This window comes from Vanellus vanellus (genome assembly GCF_965231255.1).
Source record: "Vanellus vanellus genome assembly, chromosome: Z".
Taxonomy (NCBI): Eukaryota; Metazoa; Chordata; class Aves; order Charadriiformes; family Charadriidae; genus Vanellus; species Vanellus vanellus.
The window spans coordinates 57,495,361-57,507,480 of record NC_138908.1 but is presented as its reverse complement, the minus strand read 5'-3'; the positions used below and the strand labels follow the sequence as shown (position 1 = coordinate 57,507,480).

The 12,120-nt window shown below is 41.8% G+C and overlaps 1 protein-coding gene across 1 annotated transcript in view; it reads left to right on the top strand.

Annotated features, from left to right (window-relative positions):
- Positions 1–11,491, top strand: part of RCL1 (RNA terminal phosphate cyclase like 1) — a gene marked incomplete at its 5' end in the record, with an annotated part of 31,160 nt that extends 19,669 nt beyond the window's left edge. The window contains 2 exons of the mRNA XM_082497216.1: positions 5,198–5,301; positions 9,951–11,491. Of these exons, the coding sequence (XP_082353342.1) occupies positions 5,198–5,301; positions 9,951–10,101 (255 nt within the window). The 3' untranslated portion in view covers positions 10,102–11,491. The remainder of the gene's footprint in view (positions 1–5,197; positions 5,302–9,950) is intronic.
- Positions 11,492–12,120: the final 629 nt, after the last annotated feature.

Genomic DNA, 12,120 nt, shown 5'->3' with positions numbered 1-12,120 from the left:
GCTTTCAGTCTTACAAATGATTTGGCAATTAGCATCGTAGTGAGTTTCTGATTTATTAAAGAACGTACCTGCTTTTGTTGTGCATCTCCACAAATGTTAAATAAGTAGCTATTAGTATTGACAAAACACATTTGGCCTTTAGGAGGCAGTCATCTACAAATTGTACTCACTGTTTTAAAAAAAGTGATTGCTCTGAACTGGAATAACTTGATAGGACTTTGCAAAGTATTAAATATGCCATTAATGAGATCTGTCTCAGTTAATGTAGTCAATTTTAAAAATACCCATAGCCTCATAAATCACATCCATGCCTGTAGTAGATTGTTCGTCTGTGCCCATGTTACCTTTTCCTTTCCCTGCTGCATACCCTTCATCTGTCTGAATTACCAACTTGCCCCCTTGTTTCAGTCTACCATTAATATTTTGTCTTTGTTTATTCAGTATATGCACCTTGTTGCTAGAGGACTTTCCCTTTCTAGCTCAGGATTCTTATCTCATAGGAACGCCACAAACAAATATTCTTCCTGGGTAGAAGGAAGACCTGGGTAGAAGTCCAGACCCCTTGCATTTGAAAGTCCAGCATGCATGGAGAATGCAATCACAACTAGTGACTAAAATATCTGTCTGTTTCTACAATTACCTAGTGATAGCTAGCTATTTTTGTTCAAAAGGTGAATTGTAAAATCTTTCCACTTCCTCCCCCCCCCCCCCAAAAAAAAAAAAATCCAAAAAACCAACCAACCTAAAATTTGGTACATTTGTTGCTGTGTGTAAATCTCTTGGAAAACACCTTTAGGTAGTCAGATGATTGGAGGTATCAAAAATCCAATTTCCACATGCTTTTATCACCAGCAATAGGTATTTTTGTTTTCATTTGAAAACATAGAGCACTTGACAGATTGAAACTAGTGAGGGAATTTGTCCAGGTATTGTACTTTCTTCAGAAATGGATGTTAGAGAACTTCCGAAATGAAGAGGGCTGGAATGGCCTGAACCAGGTAATTTTCTTCTTTAGTGTACTGCAGCCATTTGAGTGAGATGAGTTAAATTCTGCAAAGCACCAGGATAGTGAGGATCTCAGGACAACAGAAGGAGAGCATTTGAGGAGGAAACAGGGTCAGGCAAGTTTTTGAATGAGATACACTGATAGGCCATGAGGTTTCAATGTCTTTGAAGCTCAGATTCTGGGTAAGTGAGGTTGTTAGCTGTGGCCTGCTATGGTACCGCCGGTGCTCCTGGAAGGCTTTTATGCATGGGTCGCTTCAGTCCAAGAGTGACTGACAAGTGCTCGGCAGCATACAGACTGCTTGCGGTCCTCCACTGCAGCAGCACACAGTGGAAGTTCCTATTTGTTAGCATTTTTGGCTATTGTGTCAAGCTCCAGTATCCACTGGAGTGCTCAGACCTTATTCAGTCTTCATTAATTCCCTGCTCGCTTTGTCATGGGCAATACGATGGGGTTTGTTCTGTAGTTTTCGGAATGCGCACTTGAATTTATGTATGACACACATGCTCACACAACCCATCTTTCCAAATTCCTGGCTAGTGCTTACTTACTGTGTTTTGGGGGAGGAGATTTGGGTTGGTTTTTTTTGAGCTTAGGTCAGTTTGATCTGGTGTTGACCTCAAAGAGGATATAAAAACATGTTGCAAAGCATGCAATGTTTGCTTAGTTTGAAGATGCTATTATTTTTTTTTTTTAAGTTTCTTTGCCTAGATAAGGTGTCTGGTGAAACAGCAAAAATTTTGGAAATCTGCATGGGGCAAGAATAGGTTGCTCTGAACAGGCACTCTTTAAGTCCCACTCTCTTTACACCAGCTACTCACTGAATACAGGGCTCAAGGGAGAATTTATCTCCCTATGTTTAGATCCTCTCTTTATGAGATTGTGTCTCCATCCATGTGTTTGCCTGTAGGTACTGTGCTGCAGGAGCCAGGGAGGGTTGACCAGAAAAGAGCATCCTGGGAGCATTGGAGATAATTCTCTGTAGAAGGGTTTTAGCTGTCGGGGTCACCTGCAAATCTGCTGGAGTTCATTACTGTTTAAAGGGGCCCAGGGACATCTCTTAAAGGGCTTGCTTAATGCTTGCTCTTATGTGAACTTTACCACCTAGGAAATCTAAGCATTTGAGTCTTGCTATGTTAAGTGCTAAACAATCCCTTTTACTCAGCCTTCAAAAAAAAAAAAAAAAAAGAAAGGTCGCATGTGATTCTTGGAATCAGTGGATCTTTTTTATGTACACTTGTTGATGGAAAGATGTCAGAGCTAATTGACTAATAATAAGTGGCACAGCGCTAATTACAGTGACCCTGGAAAAGGGGGCATGGAGTGACTGGCTGGCATTGTCTTTACAAATCCGTATGCAGTTCTTACCTAAGCTTAATTGTAGAAGGCCAATAAAGATTTTCCTCTTGTCTTTGAAAGGCATTAGTTATGGGAGCTTTATATAGCAGGTGATTGGCAGAATGGTGAGGCCTGGAAGAACTGTAAAATGACTGAATATTTATATTCCTTGTGGATCATGAGAAATAGGGGAGGATGCAATACCTATTTAAGACTGAGCTTTTCAATGAAAAAAGGTTGAGTTGTTAGGGGTGCTTGGGGGGGCAGGAAGGGTAAAGCTGTTTGTTTTATTTAACTAGAGCTAAAGTGAGTGAAGCATTTCAGTAAAGGCTTAATTTTCAAGATGGCCCTTCTTCAGTGTGACAAGGCTTTGCTCCATTCTTCTAAAACAAACAAACAAAGAAAGAAACCAAAAAGACCCTCTGTTCGTTACATTACAAATTATTGAGGCATGCAAATATGTAACACATAGGCAAGGGAGAAAATTGTGTGTATGCTAAAATTAACCAAAACTAAATCAAAGCTGGGGTCAAGCTGAGAAAAATAATCCTGCTTGAAACACTGTTGTCCAATACCCAGAGTTGTGATATTTGTATTGCATGTCAGCTGTGGTATTTGTATAACAACATTTCAAAATGGATGGGATTTTAAGTGATCTGTCTCTAATTGTCATGTCCAGCTGGATCTGGTTCTGTCGTCAATAGAAACAATAATGGAGAAACTGCCATAAACTGAATTAATATGGACTAGAAGCTGCATCCTAGGTTGGTAACAAGTGCCAGCTATTTTGGAACAAATGTCAGTACTTTGGCTCTCTGACTTTGCCCATCCCATTTCTCGTGGGAGGGTTGTTTTTTATTTTGGACTCTTGAGTAAGTGGCAGGTGGATTGAGAGAAAAAAGTTGGCCTTCTTGGGAGCAGTATGTCCTTCATTTGGCACAAGTTACTGTTCTGTCATCATTAGATTACAAGCAAATCACTTAATTTCCCTTCTGGCAACTGCCTATGTGAGAATGGGCATAACAGCACATTGCTAATGCACAACAATAGTGGGGATGACTGACTCACTGCAGCAAGAGAGCTTATGTAAGCAGCTGGGACATGATGGATGCATCATGTTTTGCTATATCGTTTAGGATGTGGTTGTCTCCATGCTGCTTGAAGCTTTTGTATAAATATGGTCATAAAAATAGATGTTGTATAATTTTTTCAGCTTTAGAAAAACAAAAACAAGCTCAGAAAATGTAATGTTTTCATCCAAGTGATAAAGAATTGTTAATGGAACTACAAATACAGGAAGTCCTGTGTCAGGTATACTCATTACTGAACTCTCATCTACTTCTTGTACATGGCTCAGATTGGCAAATACAGCTGGTGAGAGCTGTGGCTCTAGATTGCACCAGCAAGTTCTGCAGGTACGCCATTTGCTCAAGACAAAGCACAATATTTATCAGTCCCACAGAGGACATTAGGTTGAATGCGTGAACTTCACTTTGGCATGGCAGGTCCATGCAGCTAAAAGGGCAAGGGCTGCTGTAAAAGCATGCTGCTAGGAGTTAGGTCACAGTACTGCACATAATAAAGGTACTTCCTTCGTTGTGGTGTATCATTAGTTGCACAAAGTGCAGAGGCTTGTTCCAGAAGAACAGAGCTGAGACTTGTCACACTGAAGCAGGGCCATCTTGAGAATTAAACCTTCAGTAACTCTCCTTGGAAAGGTCCTCCTTTCTGCCCTCTCACTGAGTAAATGTGCTGAGGTTGTCACATCTTTGTGTTTTCATAATCTACATAGTCCAAAACTTATTTTGCCCCTCCCTTGCCTTTTTGGATGGTGTTATGTCTTGAAATGATGACAGGTTACTCCTTGCCCACAAAGGTCAGTTTACCTCATTAGAGAATTTGGTTTCAAAAGGATGAATTTTTAGTTTTGCTCTCTCTAGAGAGCCTATTCAGAGGGCTTAGCATTAGGCCTGATCCAGCAGGAAACTGTTCACTGATTTCATATGGCTGTGGATCAGGATGAATATGAGGACAGTCCAAAATAATGTTATGCCAGATATTTTTTCTATTTTCAATGTGTTTGCATAGTAATAGTTGGTAAATTCTCTCTACAGCAGTCTTGACTGAAAGTATCCCTTTTAACTCATGTTCAAGCTTTGTAAATAAACCCTTCCAATTCTAACTTGCATGTGCATCATAGTTAACACCTTCCACATACAAAGCAATTTACCATGCATGTATGACTTATTACAGTCAAATATGTACAAAAGTATGTGTAGTTATACATAATTTTATGCATGGCTCTTTCACATAGCAATAAAACAAAATCTTCCAATTTCAAGTAAGGGGAGGAAAGTGTTTTACCTTTAACCACAAAAGTTAGCCGCAAGTGCTTAGGTGGATGTGTGTGAAACAACTTCTAAGTTGCTGTTTTGCACCTGTTAATGCTGAACTATTTGTCTGAATGTAACTTCATAGTTACCATAAGGTGCTACAATTCATGGTATCTTCAAATGCACATGAACTAGAATTAATACCTATTTTCAATTTATTGCAAAGGAATTCTTCAGTGCTTACATTATGTGCTGTTAGAAGAGAACAGGTTGGGAGAGATGGGAGGGATCTTTAATGTGACCTTGTTACTGGGTTTTGGTTTAGTTCTGTTCCTTTCCCAGCCTGCCATGTGAAATTAATTTGTTATTGTTACAAAATCTAGATTTTTATCTTTTTGGCCCTTGAAAATTGGAAGCGGTAATTCAGCCTTTTAAGTGTATCTGTCTCCTTCATTACTCTCCTCCCATCCCAATTTCTGGTTTGTACAGAGATTAATTATTAAAACATTTTGGTTTGCAGGGAGGCTGTGTAGATTCAACAAATCAGAGCCTTGCTCTGCTCCTCATGACCCTTGGACAACGGGATGTTTCCAAAGTCCTGTTAGGACCTCTGTCTCCATACACGTAAGTTGTTGTGTTCAGTTTAATTACCCAGTCCTGTTTAATTCACTGGTTTTATTGCATAGCTATTTTTTGTATAGGGAAAACTTTTCCTGTGGCTATGAATAGAACAACTTGTACCCATCTTCAAATGAGACAGGTGGTGGAAGTTACCTAGTGCTTATTTCTACACGTTAGAAGATGATTCCCTTACTGTTCTATATTATTGCGCGTTCTGAGAATTGCAGAGATGAGGTTTTTTGTTGGTTCTTTGTCTTGGATTGTGTGTGTACTTCAGTGTGCTTTTTGTTGCCTGGCATACAGTACTGTGTTTTCCTAGTGTTCTCTCTGAGCTGTGGCATTAAATGGCATGTTTCAAATGGCTAGCCAAACGCTAAAGCCGTGATTGTCTGTAGGAAACAGCTTACGAGTTCAATTAATGGAGCTGTGTGCAACCTCAAAGCTTTAGCCCTGTCAGGCAGTGGACTTCTGTCTAGTCATTCAGACTCAATTTTTATTAAAGTTTTGTCTGCGGCTGGTAGTGGTTCAGAGGATAGAAAAAGACTATATTTCTTACATTGCTAGTTGCAGCACACAGGTTAGGGGAAGGGCATCCAGTATCAAAAATTTCATTTACTCTATCAGACTGACAAGTGATCAACTAGATCACAGTTATTCCTGGACACTGAGCAGTTTTCCTTTAATCAAATGGAGGGAGGGTTGTTTATCTGACAATGGCATCAAATAACAAAAGGCTATGAACTGTCCTTTTTCGGTTATCATGGTACCGGTGCTGTATACATGAAAGGTACAGTACTGTGATAACTGAAGAATGGTGGTGCCATCACATGAGAGCTAGAAGTTGCCTAACTGCTATTCTCAACCCCTGGTATCTTTGAAACAACATTCATCAGATTTTGAGCAGAAGACAGGGAAGCCTCCTGTGGCACAGGGGTAAATTAATCCACTGTAAAGTAAGTAGACATGTGAAGGGCTTACAAAGAGTAGATATCAGTGTTTGAAGTGTACAGTTAAGCATGTGAAACAAACAAATCAGTTGTTATTGTCCAGTCTTTTTTTTTGTCTTTTTTTTTTTTTATGCTATGAAAATCAGGCAAGCACACTAGTTTATTTTGTAAACAGGCTGATTTCAAATTGGTGGATCGTCACTTCTTCCAAGCTAGGAGTATGCGACAGGGATGAAGGTCTGGAGTGGAGATCCTGAAGCAGTGTGTGTCACATGAGATCACAAAATCTGTGATTCTGTGAGAACCTGTGACTCATCAGTCCTACAAGGATCTATTCAGAGATCACGCAGCTTTGTCTGCAGCACCCCCGTGCCCTCACTAAGGCAGATCATAAAGGGCTGGGAAACTTGGCTCCCGAGCTACTCATCGAATGCGCAGGCTTTTGAAGTAAACTGCAGTACAGTCACGTTCCACTTCATTGTCCCTTCTTTTCTCTCCTGCGGCTGTGACATCTCTGCATTCAACACCTTCACCCTGCAGAATCCGAAGCTATTTATAAGCCATGTTATGCTAGATTGGCTTCCCTGTCTAGCACAATGTAGCATGAATGTGACAGTTCAGCTGGTGGATGAGGGCACCATGTGGGGACGTGGTGCTTTGGAATGTGTCTGTCAGAATAAGGCAGTGTCTCCCAAATTTGGGTATTTCCATGGGAAACATCCTTGGCCCCTGCTAATGGCATGGGGCGGTGGGAAGGGGGGTGGGCAACACCATGAGCAGGGCTATCCTGAGAGGTGCTGGGGACACCAGTCGCAAGAAGGCCACTTTGGCCTGCAGCCATCTGGATTCCCTTCTCTCATCTTATGCTCCGGATTTCACAGAAGTAAGCGCCTCTCTGTCAAGCTGAGCTTAAAATCAAATGCAGGGTGCTGGCCGTGTTGCCACCTCGCTCTCAGAGATCAGTCGTGCAGAACAGGCTAAACTGCCTGCAGGTGAACTGGCATCGGCCAGGGGTACATGAAGGAGAGTGGTGGTGGACAGCAGCTGCAGGTCAGGGCTGGCTTGCACTGGACCCACCCCGGGCACTGGCGGCGTAGGGTCCCTGGTGGGGAGCAGTACCGGGGCTGCCAGGCTGTGCCCTGCACTGTTCTCAGGGTAGTCGTGCCAAGAAGGCATTGCTGAGGCACAGGTCTTCTCTCGCACTCATCTGCAAGGTGGTCGCTTTGCCCTGACAGCGAGCTAAGACACGTGAAGTGGTTGTGTACTTTTTGGTGTTGCTTAGCAGGCTTCTGGGGAAAGACAGCACTTAGACAAAGAGACCTTTTTTTGTCTTGTTTTTCCCTTGGTAATACAATGTTTTTTTATTTAAAAACAGCTGGCCCCTTGTGTAGCTCGTGTAGCTGTACCTGGGCCTAAGGAAAAGCGTTCAGTTCTGCCTTCTACTTGCCTGACCACAGGCTAAATTTCCAGCAAAATAACTTCTCTGTATCTCTAACCCCCTCCCAGTCTGTGTGTGTATGTTTGGTGCAGCCTCACTATGATTTGAGTTGCAATCCTTCCCACACACAACCCGTATCAGCCAGGTGCTAATATAAACCTGCTTTCTGCTGCACTTCTGTCACATACCCTTGCCTTTCCCTGCTCTTTATCTCCTATTTCCAGGGCTCTTACCACTTGTGCTTCTACTGCTGCAAGACAGAGCTGTCCTCTTGCTGCTCCTAAATTCTCCCCCAACATCCCCAGGCAGTCTCCGCTCCCACTCCTGTGAAACTTTCCTCTGTATGAGGGGACTGTGGCAAAGCTCTCTTGCTTTTTGTCACTCTGCCTTTATTCAAAAGGGAGAAGAGGTAAGACTAGCATGGTGGTCCCTGTATGTGCAGAGAGGTACAGACTGAATTGATCCCACCAACATGTTGCAGAGTTTGTGGATCAGCCTTTGGGATTTTTCCCCGAGCCTCTGGCTCCACGCTGCCCCTGGCATTTGTACAGTTCATTCTGTGCCCTCGTTGCAGTTCAGCACGCCGCTCCTGCTGTTTTGGGCTTGGCTGCTTTCTTGTTACACTGCCAGAGCTCGGGAAGAGGACCCAGCTAGGGAGGAGACTGGTACAGAGCTTGTTGTCTGTCAGCTTTACTGAAGCATTGGTGCCAGCGTATGCCCATTTGCCTATTTTAGCAGGAACCAGACACCTTGTACTTGGGGAGGCGTGGAAGAAAAGGCGCTTTTCAGTTTGTTCCTTCAGCTGTTAATCCATTTGAGAGATAAGAGCACTGGTGCCTGTGCTGAGGCAAGGTACCAGCCCAGGAGGATGAAGTAGAAAGGTGTACATAGCATGGGGAGCCGTGTGCCTGTGTTCACCCTGCAGAGGCATCCAGCTGGCTGCCCCCGAAATAACTGTGAGATCTTGCTAAGCACAGACCAATGTGGGTAACAGCAGCCTCTCCTTGTCTGACTCCTGCTGTTTCCCTCCTCTCCCCACACAGGTACTGGAGTGCAGGAGCAGCAGCATGCCCAGCTGAGGTGGATAAGGCAGCTCTTGCTCCTGCAACTCTTGTTGTGCTTAATCACAATTTCTGTGAATAGGAGCTGCCAGGAGGCTTTCAGAAGCCTCCTGATGTTGCACTGGGGACAGTCCTACCCTGTAGGTCTCCTGCTTCCCATTTTGTGGGTACTTTCTCTTGATTTGGTGTAATGATGTAAGTGTGATTAGCTGGCGATTATGCTCTCAGTATGCAGAGCAGGGGCTTTTTCCAGATTGCCAGCCAAACAAATGTGTGGACTGGATGTGCACATTCCCTTTCTTTAAAGGTTAGACTTAACCTAAGAAGGGCACATACCAATTGCTGCAGGAGTCTAAACCTTAGTTCAAGACTGCAGACTCGCTTGTGGCCATGACTGCAAGAAACCAGACTTCTGTCAGGGGCAATTACCAGTTTTATATTTGTAGCCTTTTGGTGTAATTGCTTGTTCCCTGTTTCGGGGAAGCCACTAGGAATGTTTTCCTGGCTGTTTTTATTTTTGTTCTTTTTTTATACTTTTCAGTAGTTTTTCCTGTCACCCTTCAGTCAGTGTGTGTTCAGGAGCACTGTGCCTGTTTAGTCTCTTCATGCCTCTCATTCTAAAATGATGAAAGTAAAGTTTGTTTGTTTTTTTTTCCTGAAAATCAGGAGAGAAAACAGGAAGAATTCTGAGTTTGAATGTGATCCTAATGAAACATTTAACTAAGAAGTGGACAAGTTAGTAATACAAATTGAATATGCGCTTTAGGATCTGATGTCTCTGGTTTTGAAGCGTGCACCCAAGGCCTGCCTCTTGCCTGCCCCTGTTTATCTTTTATTTCTGCTTTAAACATTGCAGGGGGGGAAGTGCCACAGGTTAGTACTCAACATCATGAGTAAGTGACCTTGCCTGGCTACACCTCTTCTTTCTCCTTTCTTTCTTCTTCCCTTGCCATTTCATCTTGCTATGTTACCCAGCATTCCTCCTCTCTTTGCTCACACAGAGAGTGCACTGGTTTCAGCAGGGGTCACTAACCACTTCTGCAGCACAAGAGAGAAGAATGTTTGGAGCCTGTAGGCTTGTTTCTCTGTACTAAACAATATTTTCATGGTTTATTCACTATTGTTGTTGCTGGAATCAGCGTTAGTACATACTGGTAATGGACTTTCTCTCTTGTTTCTTAAACTCTGTTGTTTTCTCTTCCTCAGAATTGAGTTTCTCCGACACCTGAGAAGCTTCTTCCAGATCATGTTTAAAATTGAAACAAAGACCCCTGAGGAAGAGCACATGGGTGGGGAGAAAGTCTTAATGACGTGTGTTGGCATTGGATTTTCCAACCTTAGCAAAACTATAAGATAAGAAGCACCTGCAGACTTCATGAAATGGGATGACAGAAAACACTGGAAAGATCTGATAAAATCTGCCTTGCCTTGTGCTTATTCTGGCACAGGGAAACCAGTGACGATTCCAGTGCAGAGGTACCCAAGCCTGTTGCATGTAAACAATAAAGCTGCCTTTATGCTGTTTAGACCTGTGCTGTTTATAAATGCAATGCCAGTATTCTGTGCTGCAGGGAATGGCTGGCTGGAGTCAGCTGGCTTGGGGCTCTTTGCACTGTATTCCACTGCAAAGGGGCACAAGTGCCTCTTACATCCCTTTGCCCTCAAGCCTTAATGCAGTGGGTGCTCTAGTTTTGTTTATCTACATACTTCACTCTTAGATTTTTCTGAAAGGTTTAGGTAGAGACAGAAAAACAAGATGGATCAAGACGAGCTTTGCAGTGCAAAAGAAATGATCACAACAGAAACATTAGATTCTTGAGGTAATTGCAGAGACAATATTGGCATGGAAATAGAAGTAAAGGTGTGATGATAATTTTTTGTTTATACATTGCATGCGTATAGTATTTGTCAAATGCTTCACTCCTGCTTATGCTGACTAGATTACAGTTTCACAGGAAGAAAAAAAATATTTGTCTTTTAATTTTCCTTAATGTTGGAATACTGCAGAAGAGAACACAGCCTCTACTGACTTGTTTTCTTCTCCTCTGCAAAGATGGGCATGGGAGGAGAAACGCCCTTGACAGTTTTGACTTATCACATATAGTGTTTTTAGGGTTGTTTGGCATGCCACACACTACAGTTCACAATTAGTTGTGAAAGGTAGCAAAAAAAGCTGTAGGCTTTGAGGGAGAAAAATATATTCAGTTATGCCATCACATTTTGGGCAGCTGCTCCCTTTTGAAAGAGGGTATAATGGTGTATGGGCACTGCTTGGATTGACAGGTACAAAAAGTTTCTACCAGGATATAAATGTTTACCCAACAAAGGCCTTTGGTAGATTCCAGGCAAACCTGCTGAAGTTAATGCTGAACTCCTGACACGAGGAAAGAAATTTATATTTTACTTCAAACTACATTCAGTGTGTCTGGAGTAAAATAAAACTATGTCAAAAGATGGTATATATAGAGAGAGTAAATACTAGTGACTGTGTTGTAACGATCATACAAGCTTTATTTGATGCCACTATAAAGTGGGCATTACCTCTGTAATATGAAAAATGTATATTGGACCCAAAAGGACTTTGACAAAAAGTTAGGTATTTGATTAGTGTTTTATTAACTATTGCAGGCGGTGTGAGTCATTTTTGTTCTGTACTTTGTTCTTGTTGCAATCTATCTAAACATGTTTTTGAAAAATAAAGTATTTTTTTCCTAAATAAGGTTTTATTTCCCTTTAAAACAAAACAAACAGCAACCAATAAAAAAAAAAAACACAAACCTTTTCCCCAGCTCTGTAAGATGGCACTTCAAAAGATAAATGGCTATTTTGAATGCATACATCAAAAGAACAGCTTTGGGAGTTGCCAGGGTGGGAGGATGGGAGAGGGCGAGGCCCTTCGTATAATTTACTAGCTTTCCAAAATTTTATTTTCAGCTAATGAAGTACTAAATAAAACAGTAGAATGGGAAATAATTTTTTTTTTACTACATTTTTTAAATTTAAAGTTACATTACGAATAACTATGTGCGCAAGGAAGAATTTACCTCCTCCTGTCTGTCACCTATGCAATGAAAAAGCTAGAAATTCTCCAAATTATAATTACCATAAATACAGGGAGCCACTGATCCGAAAGGTGAAATGTACAAGCTGAGATTACTAGCCACTAGAATAAAAATATAAAGGTTACACTAATTAAAGATAGAAGTTTGTAGCACAGCTCAGATTTCCAGCATTGGCCCAAGTAAAAATTTGGAAGTATTGTCACAGCTTCAAAAATCTAATGCTTTATTATCTTTGAACTCTTAAAGCTCTGAACTTTGAATCTGTGACAGCTTTTCCAAATGTTCCAGTTTCACCAAGCATAGGAAGGGCAATG